This window comes from Panthera pardus, unplaced genomic scaffold (assembly GCF_024362965.1).
Source record: "Panthera pardus isolate Hobbes unplaced genomic scaffold, ASM2436296v1 HiC_scaffold_12, whole genome shotgun sequence".
In the NCBI taxonomy this organism is placed as follows: domain Eukaryota; kingdom Metazoa; phylum Chordata; class Mammalia; order Carnivora; family Felidae; genus Panthera; species Panthera pardus.
In genome coordinates, this window is record NW_026526677.1 from 69,050,160 (window position 1) to 69,074,816 (window position 24,657).

The 24,657-nt window shown below is 34.7% G+C and overlaps 1 protein-coding gene across 3 annotated transcripts in view; it reads left to right on the forward strand.

The window, feature by feature from the left end:
* Positions 1-23,517, forward strand: part of HIKESHI (heat shock protein nuclear import factor hikeshi) — a 42,739-nt gene extending 19,222 nt beyond the window's left edge. The window contains exons 3-6 of one of the 3 annotated variants that reach the window (XR_008421241.1): positions 14,072-14,223; positions 15,313-15,398; positions 15,600-15,890; positions 22,387-22,510. Coding sequence is in view for 1 of the 3 variants with exons in the window: in XM_019450028.2 (XP_019305573.1) it covers positions 14,072-14,223; positions 22,387-22,505; positions 23,438-23,492 (326 nt within the window). In the remaining 2 variants the exon portion in view is untranslated. Of the gene's footprint in view, positions 1-14,071; positions 14,224-15,312; positions 15,399-15,599; positions 15,891-22,386; positions 22,511-23,437 lie in introns of those variants that run through there. The other 2 variants (XR_008421240.1, XM_019450028.2) reach the window with 2 other exon arrangements.
* Positions 23,518-24,657: the final 1,140 nt, after the last annotated feature.

Genomic DNA, 24,657 nt, shown 5'->3' on the forward strand with positions numbered 1-24,657 from the left:
AGACCGTTTTCAGAGGAAACAAATTAGTAAGCTGAGATAATTTAAAATGGCTTTGTGGAAGATGAGACTGAGTATGTATTTGAAGTATGAATAGGTTTGGATAGGGTGGCAGTAGGAGGATGAGAATTGCATTTGGAAATGATCAAAGTCATAAAGGTAGTAATATGCACTGCACATTCAAATGTCAGTTAGATGGCAGACTTTGAAGCGTGTCATAATAGGCTCCTATCTGAGAAGTGTCATTGGGGTAAGGTTTTAAAGGTAAAATGGAGCTGTTGTGTGATGGTGTAGCTATATGGGGTTTCAATTTTTTTCTGGTTAGGCAAGTGTTTTTAGCAAGAAAGTGATATTTTGTATTTTATTTAGTTTTACTGTTTACTTTTTTAAATGTTTATTTTTGAGAGAGAGAGCGAGCGAGAACATGAACAGTGGAGAGGCAAAAAGGGAGGGAGACGGAGGATCTGAAGCAGGTTCTGTGCTATTAGTGGGGGTTGAACCCATGAACCATGAGATCATGACCTGACCCGAAGTTTGACACTTAACCGACTAAGCCATCCAGGCCCCCAGGATGCACACAAGTGGGGAGAGGGGCAGAGAGAGGGAGAATTTTAAACATGCTCCACACTCAGTGTGGAGCCCAATAGGCCTCTATCTCACAACCCTGAGATCATGACCTGAGCCGAAATCAAGAGTCGGATGCTTAACTGACTGAGGCACCCAGGTGCCCTGAGATTGATACTTTTTTAAATGATGTTTTAGGAAAGTTATTGTCTGAAATGGTTTGGAAAATCTGTTGTGATTAGAGCAAGAGAAACCAGTTAGGAAGATTTTGCAATGATTGAAGGATGAAGGAAAGGTAACATATATTGAATATCTGTTTGTATAGTGCATTGAGCTAGGCTTTCACGTGTATTAATTATTTAATCTTTAACAGCAGTCCCTAGAAGGAGGTATTATTAGTGTCTGGTTTTTAAGAGGCTGGATTTCAGAGAAGTTACAATATTTTGCTCAAAGAAGAGAGTCTGTTAATTTTGGGGTATTATGTATAGATCTACCTCTTCGAAACTGTTGAATGTTATATGGCAATAAATACCCTAATTTAATTAAACAATTCCCATTGATGGAAATTTGGGTTGTTTCCATTGTTTTAAATTGTTTTACTACCAATGCTACAATAAATATTCTTACACATATCTTTGTACATATTTTCTAGCACTGTATTTCTGTAGAAGAAACTCCTAGAAGTTGGAACTGAATTCCTGGATTAAAAAGGCCTTTAAAACAAATGGTGTAGGAAGCCCGGAGAAAGGGTACTGAATGTGGATAATGGATCATGATTTTCATGGCAGTTTTTAGAAAGTCGTAATAAAGGTACAGTGTACTTGGTACTACATAAAAAAAACTAATAGAGCATATCCTTGCCAAGTATAATAACAGAGTAAGCCATGGGATATTAGACTGGCAGGCCTAAAAATAATTTAATCCACTCCTTAATTTTCCTGATGAGAATCTTGAGATTTAGAAAGATTGATTCTCCTCAATCTCAGATCTCATCAAAGATGAGTTTTTTAATATTTATTTAAAGGGATGAGGGGAGCCTGGGTGGCTCAGCTGGTTCAGTGTCAACTCTTGATCTCAGCTCTGGTCTTGATCTCAGGGTTGTAAGTTAAACCCCAACTGGGGTTCTGTCCTGGTGTGAAGCCTCCTTAAAAAAAATTTAAAAAAAAGAAGAAATAAAGGGATAAGATGATGACATGAGTTAAAAGGCTTTCAGAAACACTGATGTAGAGGATATGGTTCTTTATTTTCTACCTGTTTTAAATGATAGTATAGTATTACATTTTGTTGATAAATTATGGTTTGATTTACCTATTTCTTATTAGACATTTTGGCTTTTTTTTTTCTTAAGTCTGAACATCCTTTACATTTCAGTTGTTTTATTGCTATGTATGGAAGTACAACTGATTTTTTTTTTAAGACTTTATTCTTTTTAGAGCAGTTTTAGGTTTACAACAAAATTGAGAGAAGGTACACAGATTTCCCATATATCCTTGTCCCCACACAGACATAGCCTTCCCCATTATCAACATCATTCACCAGAATGATTGTTTTGTTTTGTTTTGACCAAGGATAAACCTCCACTGATACATCATAACCACTCAAAGTCCAGTTTATCTTAGGGTTCACTCTTGTTGTACATTCTATGTATATGGATAAATGTTTAATGATGTATATCTGTAGTTAAAATATTACACAGTATTTTCAGTGTCCTAAAAATCTACCTATTATTCATCTCGCCCATCTCACATTTCCCCTAACCCTGAGTCCTGGGCAACCACTGACTTTTTATTGTCTCTCTGATTTTGCCTTTTCCAGAATGTCATGTATTTGACATCATACAGTATGTAGCCTTTTCAGATTGATTTTTTTCACTCGATAGCTCATTTCTTTTTAGTGTTGAAAAATATTCCATTGTCTGGATGTACCACAGTTTATCCATTTACCTAATCAATTATGAATAAAGCTGCTCTGAACATCCATGTGTAGGTTTTTGTCTGCATAGAAATTTCCGTTTCCTTTGGGTAAATACCAAGAAGCGTGATTGCTGGGACTTAGGGTAAGAATATGTTTAGTTTTATAAGAATCTGTCAAACTGTCTTCCAGAGTGGCTGTGTGTGTTTGTATTCCCACCAGCAAGGAATGAGAGTTTCTGTTGCTCCTCACTGAATAGCATTTCGTTATCACACAACTGATTTTTGTATATTTGTACCCTAAAGAATGAAGGAAAGAGTAGCATATATTGACCATCTTGTTAAACACCTTTATTCTAGTAGCTACCTACGATGTTTTATGTAGATGATTGTAATGTCTTTGAAAAAGTCTTTTTACATCTTTCTTTCCAAATTGGATGCTTTTTATTTCTTTTTATTGCCTTAGTGCATTGCCCAGGCCTTTGAGTACCATGTTGGATACAGGTAGTAAAGGGAGCAGTGAGGCAAGAAAAATAAAATGCATAACAGTTGTTCTCTCTTCCAGTTTTATGAATGTATAAGATTGATGAATTGTCCCTTTCATTTATATGAAATGCCCTTTATCTCTGGTAATGCTCCTGTCTGAAGTCGGCTTTGTCTAAAATTTATATAGCTTTTTTGGCTTTCTTATGGTTAGTGTTCATGTGCTATATTTTTTCTGCATTTTTACTTTTTTTTTTTTTTCTTTTATTGAAGGGAGGCGTGGGGCAGAGGGAGAGAGAATCTTAAGCAGGCTCCATTCTCAGTGCACAGCCTGACTTGGGTCTGGATCCCCTGACCCTGGGATCATGAACTGAGCTGAAATCAAGAGTTGGATATTCAACCAACTGAGCCACCCAGGCGCCTCTTTCTTGTGAACAGTATTTAGTTAAGTGCTGCTTTTTGAAAACTTGTTCTTTCAATCTCTGCCTTTTAAATGAAATACTTAGTCTATTAATATTTAACATTATAGATATGCTAGGTTTAAATTTTTAGCTTGTTCTTTGGGGTTTTTATGGCCACCTTTTGGATTATTTTAAATCCATATTTCTTTTATTGTTTTTTTTTTTTTTTTGTTTTGTTTTTTTTGCAAAGGTGGATTAGATTTTTAGTGTTTCCTCTAGGGATTATAATATGCACTGTTAACTTTTCACAGTGTACTATAAATTAATATTAACAAACATTCTGTATTTGACAACTACAAAACTGGATCTTGTCATTTTATAAGGCCTCATCTCTAGTATTACTTTCTATGTCAGCCTACTCAGTGAAATTCTGAATATAATGACAAAAAACATGTGGCAAAAATCACATTTTGTGACTTATTTTGAATTAAAGATATTTATCTCCTATTTTTATCTTCTTCATAACACAATTCAACATTGCAGCTCTGTTTTATTTTATTTTAACTTAATTTAATTTTGTCATACTTTTCTGAGAGAGAGAGAGCATGCAAATGGGGGAGAGGGTCAGAGGAAGAGAGACAGAGAAAAAGGGAGAGAGAATTCACGCTGAGCGCGGAGCCCGATGTGGGGCTTGATCCCATGACCCTGGGATCATGACCCGTGTCAAAATCAAGAGTCCGATGCGCAACTGACTGAGCCATGCAGGCACCCCAATATTGCAGGTTTTAAATAGCATGTGAGAGAGAGTCAGATCTGGATAATTGAAGCCTGAAGGTCTGTTGTAAATACTCTGCACATTTTCCTCATTCCTCAGAGTTCAGAATTTTCATAGCTTTCAGAGTTGAATACCAGAGACAAAAGGATTATTTACTCACCTTTGCTTTCGTCGAAGAAGCATTTCATGATCAAGTCCAGGTTGTACTGGGAATTTTTCAGTGGGCTGCATCTTTAATTTTTTTGAATTCTTTTGGGAGATAGGTGGTTTTTCTTTTTCTTTTTTTTTGATGTGTGTATCCTTTCATTAACATAGAAAGTATCTGTACTTTGAAATCCATTTTCCACATATACTTATTTCTTTCTAGTTTTGTATTAATATTGTCAGATCTCACAGTGCTTTTTGAGTTTTTTTTTCAATTATCTTACCTGAATTCTGTAAGTATTGTCTAGTATCATTAAACTGTAAGATGATTAAGAAAACTCAGCATTCATATAGTAGGTCAACTAAGTGCAAGTGTCCCATTTATAACAACTTAAACATCTGTTAAAACCTGTAACAACTGTGAATAATGAGGTGCTATGTAATGTTAACTTTAAGAAGGTTTGGTTCATCATCTGTAAGCATGAGTACAATATCTTTTAAATAAATGTTTAAAATTTTGATTCTAAATTTGGAAGGTGGAAGCAGTTTCTCTTACTGAAAATATAGAACTGAATATATATTATGTACATTTATGCATACTTAATATGCATATATCTGTCAAAGGTAAATCTTTGTAGAGTTCATATACTATTTGAACAGTTTGTTTAAACCACATCCACATACTCTTTCATACACACAGAGTTCAACTTAAAACCTTCCTTTTCTCTGTAGGTTAACTATTTGTAAAGTGTTTCACGAGACAATGAGGAAATGGTTCAATGCCTCAGTCAGGGAGAATTCCAGTGACATCTGCAGTGGAGAATTATGTGGAGGATGGGAAACAGAAGAGGCCAAGATTGGAAGAGCAGGTGGGGGAGTAGGACATTAGGTCAGATGTAATAAAAATATACGTGGAACTTTACAAATATTTTTTTTTTGTTTGTAGCACTTTAACATGTGATTGTAGTTAATAGAAGAATAAGAAATAGTTGTTTAAATCACCTGTGGTGTAAAGAAGAGGGATCATTTGTTTATCTGAATTAAATAATGGAGTAGAGCTTTGTAGAATGCTCTTACTATGAGAAAAGGTGATATTTTAATATTTTAGACCTTCAGGGTAAATTGGGCACCTTGTAGTGGGATTTTACCTACCTACCTACCTTTCTGTCTTTCTGCCCTGGCCTTATTGTATTAGTTTGAAATGAAATTCCAAAAGTATCTGTTCCGATACTTAAAAATTCTTTTTTGCATTAGGGATTTAAAACAACTTTATTTTGAAATAATTTTAAAGTTAGAGAAAAATGACAAGAATAGTACAAAGAATTTCTTACATTGTTCTCCCAACATTTATCAGTTTTGCTACATTTTATCATATAGATCTGTATACATGTGTGTGTGTATTTTCTTTTTTCTTGAAACTTTTGAGAATAAGTTGTAGATATTATGCCCCTTTACTCCTAAATACATCAGAATACAAAGGTATTCTCTTATGTAATCATAGTATAATTATCAAATTCAGAAAATTTAAGATTAATACAATACTCTTGTGCAACATACAGTATACATTAAAGTTTTACCAATTTTCTTAATAATGCCTTTAGTAACAGGCATTATTTCCTTCATCTAGGATCCAGTTAGGATCATGCATTGCATTTAATTGTCTTTAGTCTTCAAACTGGAACAGTTGCTCAGTCTTTCTTTTTCATGACCATGACATTAAAAATAACTGTGAAGAAAGACTTAGTAGACTTAGTACCCAAGAGGAATTTTTAAGAAATGTTTTTAAAGTTTATTATAAATCATCATTTGAATTTCTTCTTTATAATTCTGTTCTTTTTGGGCTTGCCATATTTTAATGTCCTCACTTTGGCTTTCTCTGCACATGACCTATATGGTCTCCTCTAATTTCATTTAGCTCAGTTGCCAGAAAGAAACTTTTAAACTTATTCTAGTTTTTGTTTTAAAATTGGGTTGAGCTTGTCAAGGGGATTAAAAAGGACAACATGAGTTCAAGATGATACTATTAGTCTATTGATATGAAATAGAGCTTGTGAGCCAAAATGGGAGGGAACCTTTTACTTCCTAACATTTCTTGACTTGCTTTCTTGAATGGCTTATTGTGAAGTAAGAAATGAGTAAAAATCAGTGAAGAGTTCATGTCATGGGTTGGTATAAGCAGGTGGGATAATGAACTAGAATGAGTATCAACTTTAGAGTTTGATAGACCTGTTTTGAACCCAATTACTAGCTGTGTAATCTTGACCAAGTTATTTAACTTCAGAGGGGATTTCAGGTAAAGTGGATATCATAATAGCTATAGTGCAAGTGTTTTTGTGAGCATTAGAGATAACAAATGCAAATGCATATAGTATCTGTCATATAGTTGGTACTCAAGAAATGGTTATTACCTTTTTATAAAATCAAGTTTCTTTTTATAGAAAGATCTAGGAAATATCTTAAAAATCGCCCAGAAAATGAAGCCTATTCAGAAAGATTAAGTATCTGTTACTGCTCCCATTAGATTGTAAGCTCCATTTGTATCTTTTACTGTATGTGCTTTAGAATGTATACAGCACAATGATGGACTTTATTAAATACTGGAATATTTACCAAGTGATGAACTTGGTAAATATTACTTGTTTACATTTCAGACATGCAAATTCTAGATGTATTATAATGTCAGATACATTATCATGTTTATCTGGTTAAAATATTTATTGTTGATAAACCTTTGATAGTCACATTGCTTTTGAACTATGCATGAGTGAAAAATGTAATTTCAGGCTTGTGAGGCTATCGATGGAAATGAAGCATAGAGGTTTTAGAAATAGATTACTGATTTCTAAATATTTACATCCAATATCAACAAGGCTTTTATGCAGGCATAATTATGCCATTTTATGTAGTTTTTTTGCATATGTCATATTCAAATGCCACTTTACAATGAAGTACTTATTTTTAGCATAAGTGCTTTCTTTAGTCATCTCTTTGTTGCCATGCACAGCTTTCATATCTTCACCAATGGACCTACTTTTACTTTTTTAGTTTCCTTTTTAGGGTATTTAGAACTCTTAGACTGATATTTCATGAGTATTATTCTTTTGTAGAGGTCTTCTAAAGAATAGTACATTTGCTTATATATTTTTAAAAGTCATTGTATCTTGCAATTACCATATGGATCTACTGGACCATTTTACAAATTTAAAATGAATTTGGTGTTATTAGTAACCTTATTTTTCCTCCATCATGAAACAGTTTGCTCTTTGATCCAAGGAATTATTCATTACTTGTCAATTACTCTCAACTATGCAAAAAAAAAAAAAAAAAGAAGAAGAAGAAAATGGATGATGGAATTAGTGCAGATTTTAGCAAACATTTTTGTAAAGAATAAGATAGTATATATTTTAAGCTTTGTGGGCCACATATGGTCTTTGTAGCATATTAGTTTTTAAAAATGTTTATTTATTTATTTTGAGAGAATGTGTGCGTGGGTGAGCAGGGGTGGGGCAGAGAGAGGGGGAGAGAGAATCCCAAGCAGGCTCCATGCTCAGTGTGGGGCTCTATCTCATGACTACAAGATCACACTCTGAACTGATATCAAGAGTTCGATACTTAACTGACTGAGCCACCCAGGCACCCTTGTAGCATATTCTTCTTTAAACAACCCTTTAAAAGGGTAAAAACTATTCTTAGCTCACAGGTCATATGAGAATAGGTTGTGGCCCAAATTTGGTCTGTGTACCTTAGTTGCCATTGTGTTATCCTACAGTTTTCATATTGCATCATCCAAAAGATTATTTTAGCTTTTAAGAAGTGTAAAAGGAGACTGGAGACACCATCTTTATGGTCTGCTCTTTGCTTATATTGAACAGAATTAGGAATTCATATTTTGTTATATTTTGTTTATAATTGCAAAGAGAAGAAAATTGCAAGGAACAAGTTTCATAATTATTGTATGAATCAGAAAATGAATATAAAGAGGCAAATAGCCACATTCTAAACTCTAATTATGATGGTGAAGTTGATCATAAAAGGAAAGTCTCAGACTGATTCTTTGGATGATATTGTCTTAGGTGAATTTTCACATACTAAAAAACTGATGATTGAGCAGTTTATTTCTAAGGACAAAAGAAAATATGGTACTCCTACCCATTTAGTTATTTAACAAGGAGGAGTAAATACAGTATTTTGTGACAAAATCTTGAAGATGTAGTAAAATGATGTATGCTGGTATTCTTTCCTGTTATTCTTTTAAAATTGAGACACTTCAAAAGTGGACATTGCTGAAAGTGGGTGTGTATACAGGTAATTAGAAGGCAGTAGGTGTAGAAATGAAACAAATTAATTGGATTGATTATTCTAAATAATTTTATAAATCTAAAAATGACAGTGTTTTGCAAATTGTGGATCAAAGAAGATGCCCATCCTTTCTTCAACAAATTATGAGCCATTAAATATTTCAGAATTTTAAGATTTAAAGCATTGCATTTTGACAATGCAATTGTTAGAAGAAATAATGATAAGTTAGAACCTATTAGAAGATGTGTTTAAAATCAGGAGTTATTAGATTTATAAGATGGATATGTCTCACATTTACTCATGATAGTGAACAATTCAGAGAATGTGGCTCATTTTGGTTATATATAAACTTAAAAAACTGGTTAGTGGGAGATGAATATTTGGACTTGTTATATTTCAATACTTATTAAAAATTTGAATAAAGTTGTTTTTCACTATTTTCCTGTGAAATTTTTGTAAGATGACTTTTAAAATATATATATTTAAAGACTCCATTAGACACAGATAGTAAGTGATGATTACTGCTTCTCCTTGTATACTAACAGTAAAAGTCTAGTTTCTCATAGAATTTCTTCTTTTGAGTTGTGCTTTGTGTTAGGCTCTTGACTTGCAGTGAAGAGGGACACTTTGAGAAACACCTTTGAAAGATTTTCTGCTGCTTTTAATATTAGAATGTTGAGGAATTTATCTAATTTTTTTCTTCAAGACCAGGTTGGATGTTTTACTTTCTCTGTTTTTGTTTAACTGTTTGACACTAAGACTCAGTATAATTGGTCATGTTTTTCTTTTCATTCTTGCTGTCATGAATTCAGATCCAAAATTAAACACTAAGTTTGTATATTATGTGTCAGTGTTTCTTCCCAGTATTTTATGGTTTACAAACAAGAACCTATGTACTTAAAGGTTATCAACCACTGTGTCAAGCCCATTTTGAGAATAAGAGTAAATAAAAGAATGAGTTCATTGCACAGTGGATCTCTTTGAAAATATAAAGATTGCCAAAGACTTTTGGTTTTGTTTTTTCTCTCTCAAGTTGTTTTAGTCCCAGAGAGCTTTAAAATGAAGTCAGTATATTTCCTTAGTCCCCATCTCTTACAATGGGTCTCAAGCCAGTTTTACTTAGTAATTTGCCAGTAGCTTGCATGCAATAAAAGAGGAGGTTAGAGATGACAAGGCTTTCTGCTTGGGCAGATCGTCCCTGAGTAGTTAAAACTAAGGCAGTATAAGGTTTCCTTGATTGAGGTCTTTGGAACCTGTTATGCAGACAAATAGCAGTACATCTTCTCAACTTAGCATAATTCTAGGTTTAAAACAGTTAAAACTTCAAAAGAACTTCAAAAGTCCATCTCTCCATAAAAGCAACAGCAACCAAAATTGTCAAAAACTGTCAGAATCTTTTTCAGGACTCTGGAAAGTAACCAAAAGTTTGTAGTAACCAGGGGAGCATTAATCAAGAAAATCACTGCATCTAGGTAAGAACAGCAAGCTTTGTGGCATTTTAACTTACCCTGTACCCATCCCATGTTCCTCAGCTCAGTGGTAGCCTTGAAAATAATAGCCCTTGTTCTTGGTACTGGTACCAGAGAGAGCCAAATAGACCTCATTCACAACACATTATAATTACAGTTGACCCTTGAACATCATGGGGGTTGGGGCATGTACCTCCTGTGCAGTTGAAAATCCACGTATAACTTTTGACTCCCCAAAAATATAACTGCTAATAGCCTACTGTTGACTGGAAGCCTTACTCATAAAGGTTGAGTAACATGTATTTTGTATGTTATATGTGTTACATATACTGTATGTATAAGTTAGGGAAAAAATAAGAGAAAAGAAAATATTAAGAAAGTCATAAGGAAAGTGCATTTACAATTTGTACTATAAAAAATCTATGTACAAGTGGACTCACAGTTCAAACCTGTGTTGCTCAAGGGTTGACTGTAATTTGTTTGGTTTGTCTGGTGGTTCCCTTAAGATTAATTGAAAACACTTTCCTTTATCTCACTGAAGTGACAACCTTGGGAGTGTTTGTCAAAAATATATACTTTGTTACTGCTGCCTGAGGCACTGACAACAATTGGAGCAAAAATTGACTGACTAAAAAGCTTGAGAGGAAAGGCTGGGAATAAGATATTTTGAGGAAGAAGGGCTTTGAGGACTTGGACTTGGAAATTTTTGGAAATCTCAAAGACTATTTACAGTCATGGCTGTGCACATGTTCAGGCTGTGCACAAGCTCAGGCTTAGGACCTTAAGAAGGTTGTAAGTTTGTTCTGGCTGACTTTGGGGCTCTGTGTAGTCTGGAAGTGAGGGCTAAGGCAGAGTTGTAAGCTGCTTGGTTAGTATTAAAGGGATGTCCCAACACACAGAGCCCATCTTCAAAGACTGGGAGAATTTTTGGGTTCTAGGCTTTTAAGGAAATGTCTGTTCAATCACTGGTTGACCACTAAGCTAATAGAACAGAGATGTCAGTGATCACACACGACAAAAAATACTTCATAGTATTGGTTCAGAAAAGTCATTAACGAAAAAGTATATATTAACAGTAAATCCTAAAGAGGGGAAACATCTGATTTCTAGATTTGCAACATTGTAATATTCAACATCCAGTTTTCCATAAAAAGTTTTATGAAGCATGCAAAGAAAGTAAGACCCTTTCAGAGAAGAAATGAACAGAAACTGTCCCTAGGAAGCATTATGACCTTGAACTTACTGAAAGTTAAACAACCAGGAGAATGATGCGCCATCAAATATCAATAGAGAAGTTATCAAAAGGAGCTAAACATAAATGATGGAGCTGAAAAGTAACAGTAGGAAATGAAGAGTTCACTAGATGGTTTCAGTAGATTTGAGTAGGCCAAAGGAAGAGTCAATGAACTCAAAGAAAGGTCAGTTGAAATACCTAGTTTGAAGAGCTGAAAGAAGAAAAATGAACAGTCTTTGAGACCTATGAGATGCCATCAAGTATACCAACATATGCATAATAGGAGTTGGAGAAGGAGAGAGAGGAGGGGAGGAAAGAATATTTGAAGAAATAATGCCCTCATAAAACTTTGTAAATTTGATGAAAAACATAACATGCTTAAGAAGTTCAATAAACTCCAAGTGGGGTAAACTCTATACCACAACCTATCATAATCAAACTGTCAAAGACAAAGAGAATTTTGAAAGTGGCAAGAGAATCAGCTCCTCAAATAACAACGATTCTTAGATTAACAGCTGGTTTCTTATCAGAAACAATGGAATCCAAAGGCATTGGGATGACAAAGCACTGAAAGAAAAACTAAATAATTCTCTATCAAAACTATCTATCCGAAATGAAGGAGAGATGACATTCTCAGGTAAAACAGAGAGTCATTGCTTAAAGACTTAGCCTACAAGAAGTACTAAAGAGAGTCCTTCAGGCTGAAAAGAAAGGGCATGAGACAGTAATTTGCATTCACATGAAAGAAAAAACACAGGTAAATGTAACTACGAAGGTAATTATAAAAGTAGTGTACATTGTGTTTGTAACTCCTTTTCCCCCTATTTGATATAAAAGACAACTGCATAAAGAAGAAACTATAAACCCATGTTTATGGGCATGCTATTTATAAAGGTGTAATTTATGACAACACATAGAGAAATTATATAGGAGCAAAGTTTTTGTGTACTACTGAAATTAAATTGGTCTTAATCCAGACTGGGTTGTTATAAATGAAGATGTGCAAGGACTAAGGAAATAGCAAAAATATATAGTAAAATAAATGATAAGAGAATTAATATGGTACACTAGCAAAATTAAATTCTTCAGTTAAAAGGCAGAGGTTTTCAGAATGGATAAAAAAAATCCATCTGTTGATTCAGACACAATCATTGGTTGAAAGGAAAGGATGAAAAATGCATCAGTAACTAAACATGCAAACAGTAACTAAAAGAGCTTGAGTGGCTGGACTAAAATCAGACTAAATAAATGTATGAAAAAAATTGTTATAAGAGATAAAAAAGGACATTATATAGTGATAAAGGGGTCAATCTATCGGAAAGGTAATAACAATTATAAACTTTTTGTACCTAACAACAGAATTTCAAAATACATGAAGCAAAATGTGGCAGGATTGAAGGGAGAATATGGTTCAACAATTATAGTTGGAAACTTAACCCTACTTTCAGTAATGGGTAGAATGACTAGACAGAGGATCATCAAGGAAATAGAAAGTGTGAACACTATAAACCTCCTACACCTAACCAACTTACAAAGAACATTCTTCCCAACAACAGCAGAATGCACATTCTTAAGTGCACATGGAACAGTTTTTTGGATAGGCCATGTATTAGGCCACAAAACAAATCTTGATATATTTAAAAACAAATCATACAAAGTATGTTCTCTGACCACAAATATAGAAACAAATCTGGAAAATTCATAAATATATGGAAGTTTGATAAAACAGTTAATTTAAAACTACTGAAACTATCTTAAACTAGTCATATTTAGTGAGAAGTGTGTGTGTGTGTGTGTATTTTTAAATCACAGAAAAATACATTATAACTTTTTATTCATAAGCTTGAAAATTTAAGGAGAGTTTTGGTATTTGTAATGAATGTTCTAGTTATTAGGACTGTGTGTTGCCCCAGGTTTTTGTCCTTCAGTATTTGATTAAACATTTTATAGTCCTATGAAAACAGCAGATAATCCAAAAATCTATTGTATGATTTTTTTTCCTTCAGACTCACTTTTCTGATTATGTTATATGTGGATTAAAAAAATTGGCCTATATTTTCCACATATAAGTTAGATGGCACTTACAGGCTCAGAAGTATACTTAATGATACATTGATTTATAAAGGGAAAGAGTTATTGGTTATTTTCCATTAATAAGCTTCTTTACTGCTTGTTTGATAACATTATCAGGTGTTAAGTGGGAGTGATACATGACATTTAATAAAATATACCATGTCATTTCTCAATAATAATGGTAATTTAAGATCTTTATTTAGTGGAGTGATGAGAAAATGTTAAAACTAACTTACAAAATCTTTTTTTTAATATGAAATTTATTGTCAAATTGGTTTCCATACAACACCCAGTGCTCATCCCAACAGGTGCCCTCCTCAATGCCCATCACCCACTTTCCCCTCCCTCCCACCCTCCCATCAACCCTCAGTAAACTAACTTAAAAAAATCTTAAAAAATATTCTTCCCTTTGAATTAGCATTGAGAATTTTTTAATGTGATTCATGCTTATTCATTTATTTTTCTCATCGTGTTGTTACTTTTAATTTTTAGCTGCAGTAGTTTTAATAAGCTTTAAAGAAGTAACATCTTTTTTCTGGTGGGGAAAATTCCAGTTTTCTTTGTTAATTTGGTAAAAACTAGCCTTTTACATTTATGTGAAAAGAGACCAACTTTAATCGAAACTTTTTAGTGCATGTAGATCAGAGGTTTTTCACATATTTACAAAGGAATTTGGCTACAAGTTAAACTTGAAATTTGCGGTACATGTTAATTTCTTTCAGGAGAAGGAAGCCAACACCCTTTTGGAGCCATGAATATTGTCCGAACTCCATCTGTTGCTCAGATTGGAATTTCGGTGGAATTATTGGACAGTTTGGCTCAGCAGACTCCAGTAGGCAATGCTGCTGTATCCTCAGTTGACTCATTCACTCAGGTAATGCAATGCATATTTCATTATTTTCTAAATTTTAAAATCAAATTCTGTACTTTAAAAATAAGCTTCATGGTAGAAAACCTGTAAAAATGAAGGTAAATATGTATGGCATAAGTTATTGGCTTCTGTGGATAAATTAACCTTGTCTATCTACTTCCATAGGTACTCTAAAATTGGTAAATGTTTTGATGAGACTTGTTTTTATAGTGATGAAATAGCTCAAAGCAATTTAAAAATGGGATTAAATATTAACATTTTTTCCCCTCCCACAGTATACTAGGTTGTAGGTGTATAGTTGTGAATTTTATAAGCAAGATTCTCATCCTCAAGGAGCTTAAACTGACATAATTCCATGATGATTGGCTTAAGCAAAAAATGTTTATTTTTGAGAGAGCACATGTCGGGGAGGTACAGAGAGAGAGAGGGACAGAGGATCTGAAGCATACTCCTCCCTGACAGCAGCAAGCTTGATGCAGAGTTCAAACTTATGAATCAGGAGATGGTGACCTGAGCTGAGGTTGCACGCTCAACCAACTGAGTCAGCCAGACACCCCAGTGATGATTGACTTTTAACCTCTGTATGACAAAAGGCTGAAGGGGAGAATGATGTAGGCAAAGGTGTAGCTAATATAAAGGCCCTGAGGTAGAAAAATAATTTTGTTGTTTGGAAAATAATATGAAGGTCTTTGTGGCTGGAGTAGAGCGAGCAAGGGTGAGAGATGGGAGATGAGATGAGAGTAATTGGGGAGGTGGACGCAGGATAAAATCATGGTACCTCACTGGCTTTTATAAGGACTTAAGCTTATATTCTATTTGGAAAAGAAGACATAAGAGAGTTTTGAGAAGAGTAAGAGGATCTAAGTTACATTTTAAAAGGATCATTTTGCATTTTTGGAGAGACACTGTAGTGGGAAGGAGGAAGATTAATTAGGAGGCTCTTATGAAAATCTAGATGAGAGATTATAATGACTTGAACTAGTGAAGTCCTGGGAGGTGCATATGAAGGTAATTAAAAGTACTGGCATATCTTGTTTTATTGCACTTCACTATATTGCACCTCACAGGTACTGTTTTTTTTATATATTGAAGGTTTGTGGCAACCCTGAATGGAGCAAATCTGTCAGCAGCATTTTTCCAACAGCATTTGCTCACTTCATGTCTCTTTGAACATGTTGGTAATTCTTGCAATATCTTAAACTTTTTTGTTATTTTATTTGTTATGGTAATCCGTGATCAATAACCTTTGATGTTACTATTATAATTGTTTTGGGGCACCATGAACTGTGCCCATATGAGATGGAGAACTTAATTGCTAAGTGTTGTGTGTTTTCTGACTCCTCCACTTACCAACTATTCCCTGATCTTTCTCTCCTCAGGCCTCCCTATTCCCTGAGACACAACAATATTGAAATTAGGCCAGTTAATAACCCTACAATGGCCTTTAAAGGGTTCAAGTGAAAAAAGAGTCAATCTATGAGGCAAACTTCATTGTTGTTTTATGTTAAGAATTTGCCACAGCCACCCCAACCTTCAGAAACCACCACCCTTGATCAGTCAGCAGCCATCAACATTGAGGCAAGACCCTCCACCAACAAAAAGATTATGACTCGCTGAAAGCTCAGATGATGTTTAGCATTTTCTAGCAATAAAGTATTTTTTTAATGAAGGTATGTACATTTTTTCAGACATAATGCTAGTGCATACTTAACATACTATAGTGTAGTGTAAACAAAATTTTTATATGCACTAGAAAACCAAAGCATTGACTTGACTCACTTTACTGTAGTGTCTGGAACTAAATGGCAGTATGTCTGAGGCATGCCTATAGTTGATTTCTAGAGATAATTTGAAGATGGAGCCAGTAGTGTTTCATGGTGTGGATCACATGTAAGGTCTGAGATTAAGGAGAGACACCAACTGTGGCCCAAGGATGTTGGCTTGAGGAACCTGAACATGGAATATTGAACATAAGTATGGGCTGGAAGTGGAATCAGGAGTTGGATTTTGTTTGTACTATGTTTGGGATGCTTGTTAGACATCAAGCTGGAGATGATGAGTCTAGAGTTCAAGAGCGAGGTCTAGGACACAGATCAAAATGGGAGTCATCAGTGTAGAGATCTTATCTAGAGTTTTGTAGGACTGTGGTTACTAGAGAAGTAATTAGAAAATTTGATCTCAGGGCCATTTCAAATTTGAGAAGCTTAAGAAATGAAGAGAGAAAAAGAGTAGCCTAAAGTAGGAGGAGACCCCAAAAGTAGTGTTTTGGAAGCCAAGCAGAGACTGGTTTTGAAGAAGGAAGTATCAGTAGTATCATTGCTGATGGGTTGAGATGAGGCTGAGAAGTAACCACTGGATTCGGCAAAATAGAAGTCATTGAAGAGTTTGATAAGAGTTCAGGGTGGTAGAAGAAGAGTTTGGAGTGAGTTGGAGAGAAGGAAGTGGAAACAGTAGTGACTATAGATGACTCTTGATGAGTATAGTTGTGGAGGACGGCAGATAAATGGTTTGGTTACTTAAGGGGGGCTATGGGTACAAGGACTTTGTTTTTACTGTTTTTTAATGGGAGATATTACATCATGTTTGACTGATGTGAATGAAGCATTAAAGAAAAACTAATGATGCAGGAGAGTGGGGAGAGTTGCTGAAGTGGTGTCCTTGAGTAGGAAATGAGAGTACATTAGATAGGATAATGGACAGTTCTCATAGTAATGGATATATGGATACGGATGGATGCAAGAGGTTGGTAAAGGTGGTGATGAGAACTTGTGCACGTTCTCTCTTGATTCCTTCTCTTTGTTCAGTGAAATAGGAAACAAGGTCATCAGCTAAGATTGAAGAGAAAGGAGTATTGGATATTTAAAGGAAAAGGATTATTAAATAAGTCCACTAGGACAGGAGGAGGGTGAATGAACTAGGGAATTCTTTTCTGGGCGGCATATTCTTTAGGGTTTGGCCATGAATTTAAAGGCAGACTTGTCACATGATCTCTTGAGAATGAGCTGAATTATAAAGAATGATAGAGTCTGGGTCTTTTTTTTTTTTTTTTTTCCCCAGTAATTAAAAAAACATACTGCTGTGCTGAGAATAGCAAGTTGTAAAGCAGTAGTTACAGTATCCCAGATAGACAATATTAGAAAAATGTCTGAAAAATACATACCAAAGTGGTATTATCCCTGGAGAGAGTTTAAGAAGACTTTTTACTCTAGATATTTATAAATTATTTGAGCTTTTTATTTTTTATTTATTTATTTATTTTTTAACGTTTATTTATTTTTGAGACAGAGAGAGACAGAGCATGAATGGGGGAGGGTCAGAGAGAGAGGGAGATACAGAATCGGAAGCAGGCTCCAGGCTCTGAGCTGTCAGCACAGAGCCCGACGCGGGGCTCGAACTCACGGACCGTGAGATCATGACCTGAGCCGAAGTCGGACGCTTAACCGACCAAGCCACCCAGGTGCCCCTGAGCTTTTTAAATAAAGCATATGTATTTTTTTAATGCTTATTTATTTATTTTGAGAGAGTGCAAGAGAGTGGGGGAAGGACAGGGAGCGAGAGGGAGAGAATCCCAAGCAGGATCCACACTGTCAGTGCAGAGTCTAAGGCAGGGCTCAGTCCCACAAACCGTGAGATCATGACCTGAGCTGAAATCAAGAGCTGGATGCTCAACCAACTGACTGAGCCACTCAGGTGCCCCAAAGCATATATACTTTTTATTAAATATTTTATTATGAGATATTTTAAATATATAGGAAAATACATCCTACAAATATTGTATGCCTACTGTGTACCAGGTGCTTTCTAAGCACAAATGGATAAAAATAGGTAGACAAAATAATAGTTGTTCTTATAGAACTCTCTTTATAGTGGATTATATAAGAAGACTTCAGAGTGTCTTCCACCTAGATTTAACATTTTGCCACTAATTAGTAGCATATTTGCTACTAATTTTTTTAAAAAAGTATTTCAGATAAGGCTTGGTGGCTTCTGCTTCTCTTCCATTTTTCTGGTAGCTACTCTTCTAACTTCATATATTTTTGCCATCCTGTGTTAGTACTTTAAAAGAAACATACATGTCCACAAAAATGTATAGCACTACTCGTTTAAACATGTTTTTAATTTATATTCTTGATTACTCTTACTTCTTTTACTTTTTATTAATAGTACATGTACGTGGCTTAAACATCACACAGTTTTACATGCAAGACAGTTGTCCTTGGTTATACTTCTTATATTCTTCTCTTTTTCTGCTCCTTAAAAGTACTCACTTTCAACCTTCAACCTCCTTCTCATTTTTTTTTTTCACCGATTTCTTCCTGTATTTAACTTCCATGTGTCAGAAAAAACTTGCTTAATCTGTTCTTAACCAATTTGTCTGTTGTAGGTGTTTTCCATCGACTTACCAATACCTAATGTGATTTAGCTCTCTCATTCCTCTGTTCCCCAGCATATGGAGATATTTTTTCTCCCCACTTTTTTTTTTAATGTTCATTTTACTTATTTTGAAAAAGAGTGTGAAATCAGGGAAGGGAGAGAGAGTGAGGGAAAGAATCTGAAGCAGAGACAGAGAATCTGAAGCAGGCTCTGCCCTGCCAGCGCAAAGCCCAATGTGGAGCTCAAATTCACCAACCTAGAGATTATGACCTGAGCCAAAGTCGGTTGTTCAACCAACTGAGCCACCCAGGTGCCCATCCCCACCTTTTTTTTTTTTTTTTTAAGATTTTATTTTATTTTTAGGCAAGAGATTGTGTGCAGATGGGGTGATGAGGGAGAACAAGAATCTCAAGCAGGCTCCATGCCCAGCATGGAACCCAATGTGGGGCTTGATCTCCTAAGTCAAAATCAGGAGTGAGATGCTTAACTGCATCACCAAGGCGCCCCAAGATTTACAACCAATGTGGAGCTTAAACTTAAAACCCCAAGATCAGGAGTCACATGCCCTACTGACTGAACCAGCCAGGCACCACCACCCCCCCCCCCCCAACCATTTTATTACTGATTTTCATTTAATTAATCAGTTTTCAGTATCATGATCACTAAATGTTTTTCAGAACTGAGCCAACATACTGTGATTTGCATTTTCTTTCTTGTATAACTTTTTATTTTTCTCGGTTAATAAATGCATTTTTCCTTTGTATGGATTTCTGTTTCCAGGTCTAATTTATGCCCAAACTCTGCCAAGTATAAATTCCTATTCAGTATATTTTTAAAAAGCAGTTTTTAAATTTTTTTTGCTAATATCCTTCTTGGAACTCTGTTTTGTTCTTCTGTGGACTGATTATTCTCTGGGTCTGTTGCATAACTATAGTCAAGGTTTTATTTTCTTTAACCATTATTGGAGAAATTCCTTTTATTTCTCTTCTGTGTTGTAGTCCTTTTTTTTTTTTTTTTCTCTGTTTTTCTTTCTTGTTGATTACCCCTTTGTATCTTTTTAAATTTTTTTTTAAATGTTTATTTATTTTTGAGACAGAGACAGAGCGTGAGCGAGGGAGGGGCAGAGAGAGAGGGAGACACAGAATCTGAAACAGGCTGCAGGCTCCGAGCTGTCAGCACAGAACCCGATGTGGGGCTTGAACCCACAAACTGTGAGATCATGACCTGAGCTGAAGTCGGACGCTCAACCGACTGAGCCATCCAGGCGCCCCTTTATTTATTTATTAAAAAAAAATTTTTTAATGTTTATTTTTGAGACAGAGTGTGTCCCTTTTGTATATTTTTTAAATGAATGTAAATGGTATACTGTGCAAATTTCTGCAGCTTGGCTATTGTTCATTCAACATTTTAAAGATTTATCTGTGTTGACACATGGAATAAATCTAGTTTATTTCAATTGTTGTATAGTATGCAATTGTATGAATGAGACAGTTTTTTTTTTTTTTTCATTTCTATATTGATAGATATTTTCACTAATATTTTTGTTAAGACCTTAAATTTTTGCCAAACTGATGGGTGAAATTTGAATACCACTATTGTTTGGATTTGTATTTCTTGATTACTGGTGAAGTTGAACATCTTTTCTCATTTTGACCTGCATTTGTTTTGTTTTTATTTTTGAGAAAGTGCATGCGTGCAAACCGGGAAGGGGGAGAGGCAGAGAGGGAATCTTAAGCAGGTTTCATGCCCAGCGAGGAGCTTGATGTGGGGCTCCGTCTTATAACCATGAGATCATGACCTGAGCAGAAATCAAGAGTCTAGTGCTTAACTGACTGAGCTACCCAGGTACCCTGCAGGCTGCCTGCTCAGCACAGAGCTTGTCACAAGGCTCAATCCCACAATTCTGGGATCATGACCTGAGCTGAAATGAAATCAAGAATCAGATGCTCAACCGACTATGCCACCCAGGCACCTATATATATATTTTAATAGCAATGATGGTTTATATATTTTGCCCAATTTTCTATTATTTGGCAGTTTTTAATTTTACCTTTTTGGGAAGTGGTCTTTATGTATTCTGGGTAATAATCCTTTGTTCTATATGTTGTAAGTTTTTGTCCTAGCATGTTGCTTGTCTTTTAGTATTGTTTTTGGTATTTTTTGCATGCAGATGTTATATTTTTGTGTTGATGATCATATCTTTTGTGATTTTGTGTGTGTGTGTGTGTGTGTGTGTGTGTGTGTGTGTGTGTGTTTGAGAAGTTTTTGCTGTCCTAATGTGTGAAGATGTTAGGTTCTCTTATGGGTATTTAAAGGTTTAACCTTTTACTTTTTGAATTATTTTGTGTGTGTGGTATGGGAAGGGATCTAAATTCATGTTTCCCTTAAGGAAAGGTAGGTGTCCTAACCCCATTAATTGAAAGCTAGTCCTTCTTTTTGTTTGTTTGTTTGTTTGTTTAACTCTGAGTTAATAGCATCTTTGTTATATATCACATTGTCACATAGGCTTAGATAGGTTTCTGGCCTCTCTCTTCTATTCCAGTTAGTTCATTTGTCCCTTTGCCAGTAAAAGTCTTAATATCTGTTAGGTCAGACCCCTCCTCCTGCTCATCAAAATAAGTTTAGATATTCTCCATAATAATTTTAGTATAAGCTTATTGAGTTTCATGAAAAATTTATTGGATTTTGTTGGAAATGACATTGGATTTATAGGTTTGATTTGGGGAAAATTGCTGTTATTATATTATGTCTTCCCATCTGTGCACGTGTTGTATCTTCCCACTGAACATGGTGTATAGATCTTTTCATTTGGTTTCTTTTCTGTCTCTCAAGACAGTCTTGAAGTATTTTCCACCCCAGTTTTATCAGCTTCTTAGCAGTTTTCCTAGATATGTACAGACTGTGTCTATTCTGAATTGCAGCTTTTAAAGTTACATTTTAAAATTTTGTTGCTAGTGTGGAGGTTTGCTGTTTTTTTCCTCCTGATACTGATATTTTATTTTAAAATTTTTTTTAATGTTTATTTCATTATTTTTGAGAGAGAGAGCCAGAATGTGAGTCAGGGAAGGGCAGAGAGCAAGAGGGAGACACAGAATCTGAGACAGGCTCCAGGCTCTGAGCTGTTTGTTGTCAGCCCAGAGCCTGAAGTGGGGCTCGAACTCACAAATGTGAGATCATGTCCTGAGTCGAAGTCGGCCGCTTAACCAACTGAGCCAATCAGGCGCCCCCTGATACTGATATTTTAGTTAGTGATTTTACTGAACTCTGGATATTAGTTCAAGTCACTTAATGGTAGCCTCTTGGATTACATTACCTTTGATATTACTAGGCAAAAAGATAAAAAACTAATAAGGTATTTCCTCATTACATTTAAGCCTTTATCTTTCTGGCAAGAAAAAGACTTCTTAGAGATGGTTGTTATTTTAGATATGAGAAAGTAGTTTGATGTGAGGCGGGTGGGATTTGAGGAGGGGGCACGGTATATGTAGAGGTAGAGATAAACGATATTTTGAAGGAAAACATTTTTTTCCCCTAAAATGAATATGTTAGGAAATTAAACTAGTTAAAAATCACAGAAATACTTTGAGATACAAAGAAAGTACTAAAGGCAGGTTGTTAAGATTTTGTGCCACAGTGTCATTTTATGACTTTCCTTAACTTGCAGCATTAGACTGTCTTAGAACTCAAGTCCTTAAAATCAAGTTACTGCAGAAACATTTTTAATTAAAAATACTAAGGTCTAAGTGGAATATTTAGCATGATTCATTAATCTGTTCATTATTAACTTTTCAGTTCACACAAAAGATGTTGGACAACTTCTACAATTTTGCTTCATCATTTGCTGTGTCTCAGGCCCAGATGACACCAAGTCCATCTGAAATGTTCATTCCAGCAAATGTGGTTCTGAAATGGTATGGGAAATTTTGTGTCTCTAATATTAAGGCTTTTAGTAACCATATATATTTTTTGCCTGTGAATGTATTTCTTCTTTGACATTTAAACATATTCTTTTATTGTGGACATCAGCACACATTAACATTGGCATGCCATGAAAAAGTGTACTGTGGAGTTCGTATTGAGGAATATTCTTACCCTAAATATTCTGTTATGTAGTAGCCAATTGAGTTGATACAGTCAGGAAAATACAATTGCCTGTGTTTAGGGACCACAATTAAGGATTGTAAATTTTCAAATATTTTAACTTGTAAGTAACCATATAGGAATCTTGAAATACAAAGCAAAATTTTTTCGTAAGTTTAGAAAGTCTTGGTCTAACGTAGACATTGTATAAGGTATCAGGGTGGTTTATACTGCATCCTATACTTAAGTGATTAATCAAATTTATTTCTCAGCTTTCCCATATTTCTGTTTTATAGGTATTCTTTTCACTTTGAATATCCCAGTGGTGGGATGCATAAGGAGAATTTGTTGAGCAGTGGTAGCATGGTGTAGCATGGATAGCCCTGAAAGGTATTAGGTTTGAGATTTGTTAAAATGTAGGTATGTGACCTTGAGTAAGTTCTTCCTCTCTACTCATCTATGAAATGAGGGAGGAGGAGTTAGATTTGTTTTTTTTCTTAGGTTCCTTCTAGCTGTCAGATTTGCAGAAGATAAAAAATTAATAAAATTTATTATGATTTGTACTCTCTGATACAAGCCAGTCATACTTAACTCACTATGCTTAGTGTCCTTTTATAAGAATAATTAAACTTTCAGATTAATATTTTAGCTTTTTTATCTCAGCTTTTTAGAAGTGACATGTAAAGTTATTTGCTTTTTAACAAGTCCTTTAGTAGATTATGAAAGATCTTAATTTTCTTGTAAATATGTTTTTCTTTTGTAGGTATGAAAACTTTCAAAGACGACTAGCACAGAACCCTCTCTTTTGGAAAACATAATTTGAATAAAATAATTTTTAATGGATTCTGAACTTTGTCATGTTTTGAAGAGAAATGCCTCCATTTAAAAGTGTGAAGTCAAAAGGATCATGAAACCTAAGTTTAAAAACTGCTTATTGACTGCAGCTTAATTATAATCTTTATAAAAAATTAAACACATGGAAAAATGAAAATATGACTTCATTAATGAGTTTTTTTCCCTTAAGCTTAAAATATTCAGATGCAAAACTTTGCACTTTGTTTTGGCTAGGATTTATTTTTTACTTAAAAATAAGGCATATTTACAACAACAGTGTGCCAAATGCCATTGCATTTATAATCTTTCATTTATTTTTATATTGGTTTGCTAGAGTAGTTAACTTAAAATCAGCTATATCACAGTATGGGAAAACATATCAAATACACATTCTTACATATGGGGAAATTATTTTCAGTTAGTATTTCTTAAGATTACAAGTTTTTCCATTAACACAGGTTGGTTGTCAGTTTTATATCTGCAAATTCATACATGTTTTTTTTTTAATAAAATTACCATGGTTAATACTGATGAGGTTATATTTAATACTGGTAATGTTGTGAGGCATTTGTGTGTAGAATATAGGATTTAATTCCTTTGCCTATTAAGGTAAAGCTATTGTGTCTCCAGAAGGGAACCCTTGGCTCATTTATACCGGTGACATCCATTGACCAAAAACTACCAAGATCTCACCTGTAATCAAAGCTATGTTTACTAGCTAGCTGCACCAAAGGAGTCAGACACCAGAGGAACTGTGGGGTATCTCCAAAGGAAGGGTACGTACATATAGGAGTTTGGGGCCTCTAGTTTGTTTTTAAACATTTTGGCAAGGATTAGTGAAAATTTGGAAACTAAAGAGTTGCTAGTACAGTCAGTGTCGTTAGAACGCTTGACTATGCAGAGTTATCATTAGATTGGTTTGTGGTCTTATCTTGAAATGTGTATCTGATTGAGCTAGCAATCAAAGTTTGAGCTTAGGCAATTTCTTGTGTTGTCAAAGTTTGGTAGACTTGCACGTCTTGCAAGTTGTACATTTTTGCAAATTGTAGTTTCTATTTTTTATTTAGTTTTTAATTTATATCCAAGTTAGTTAACATATAGTGCAATAATGATTTCAGGAGTAGATTCCAGTGATTCATCCCCTATGTA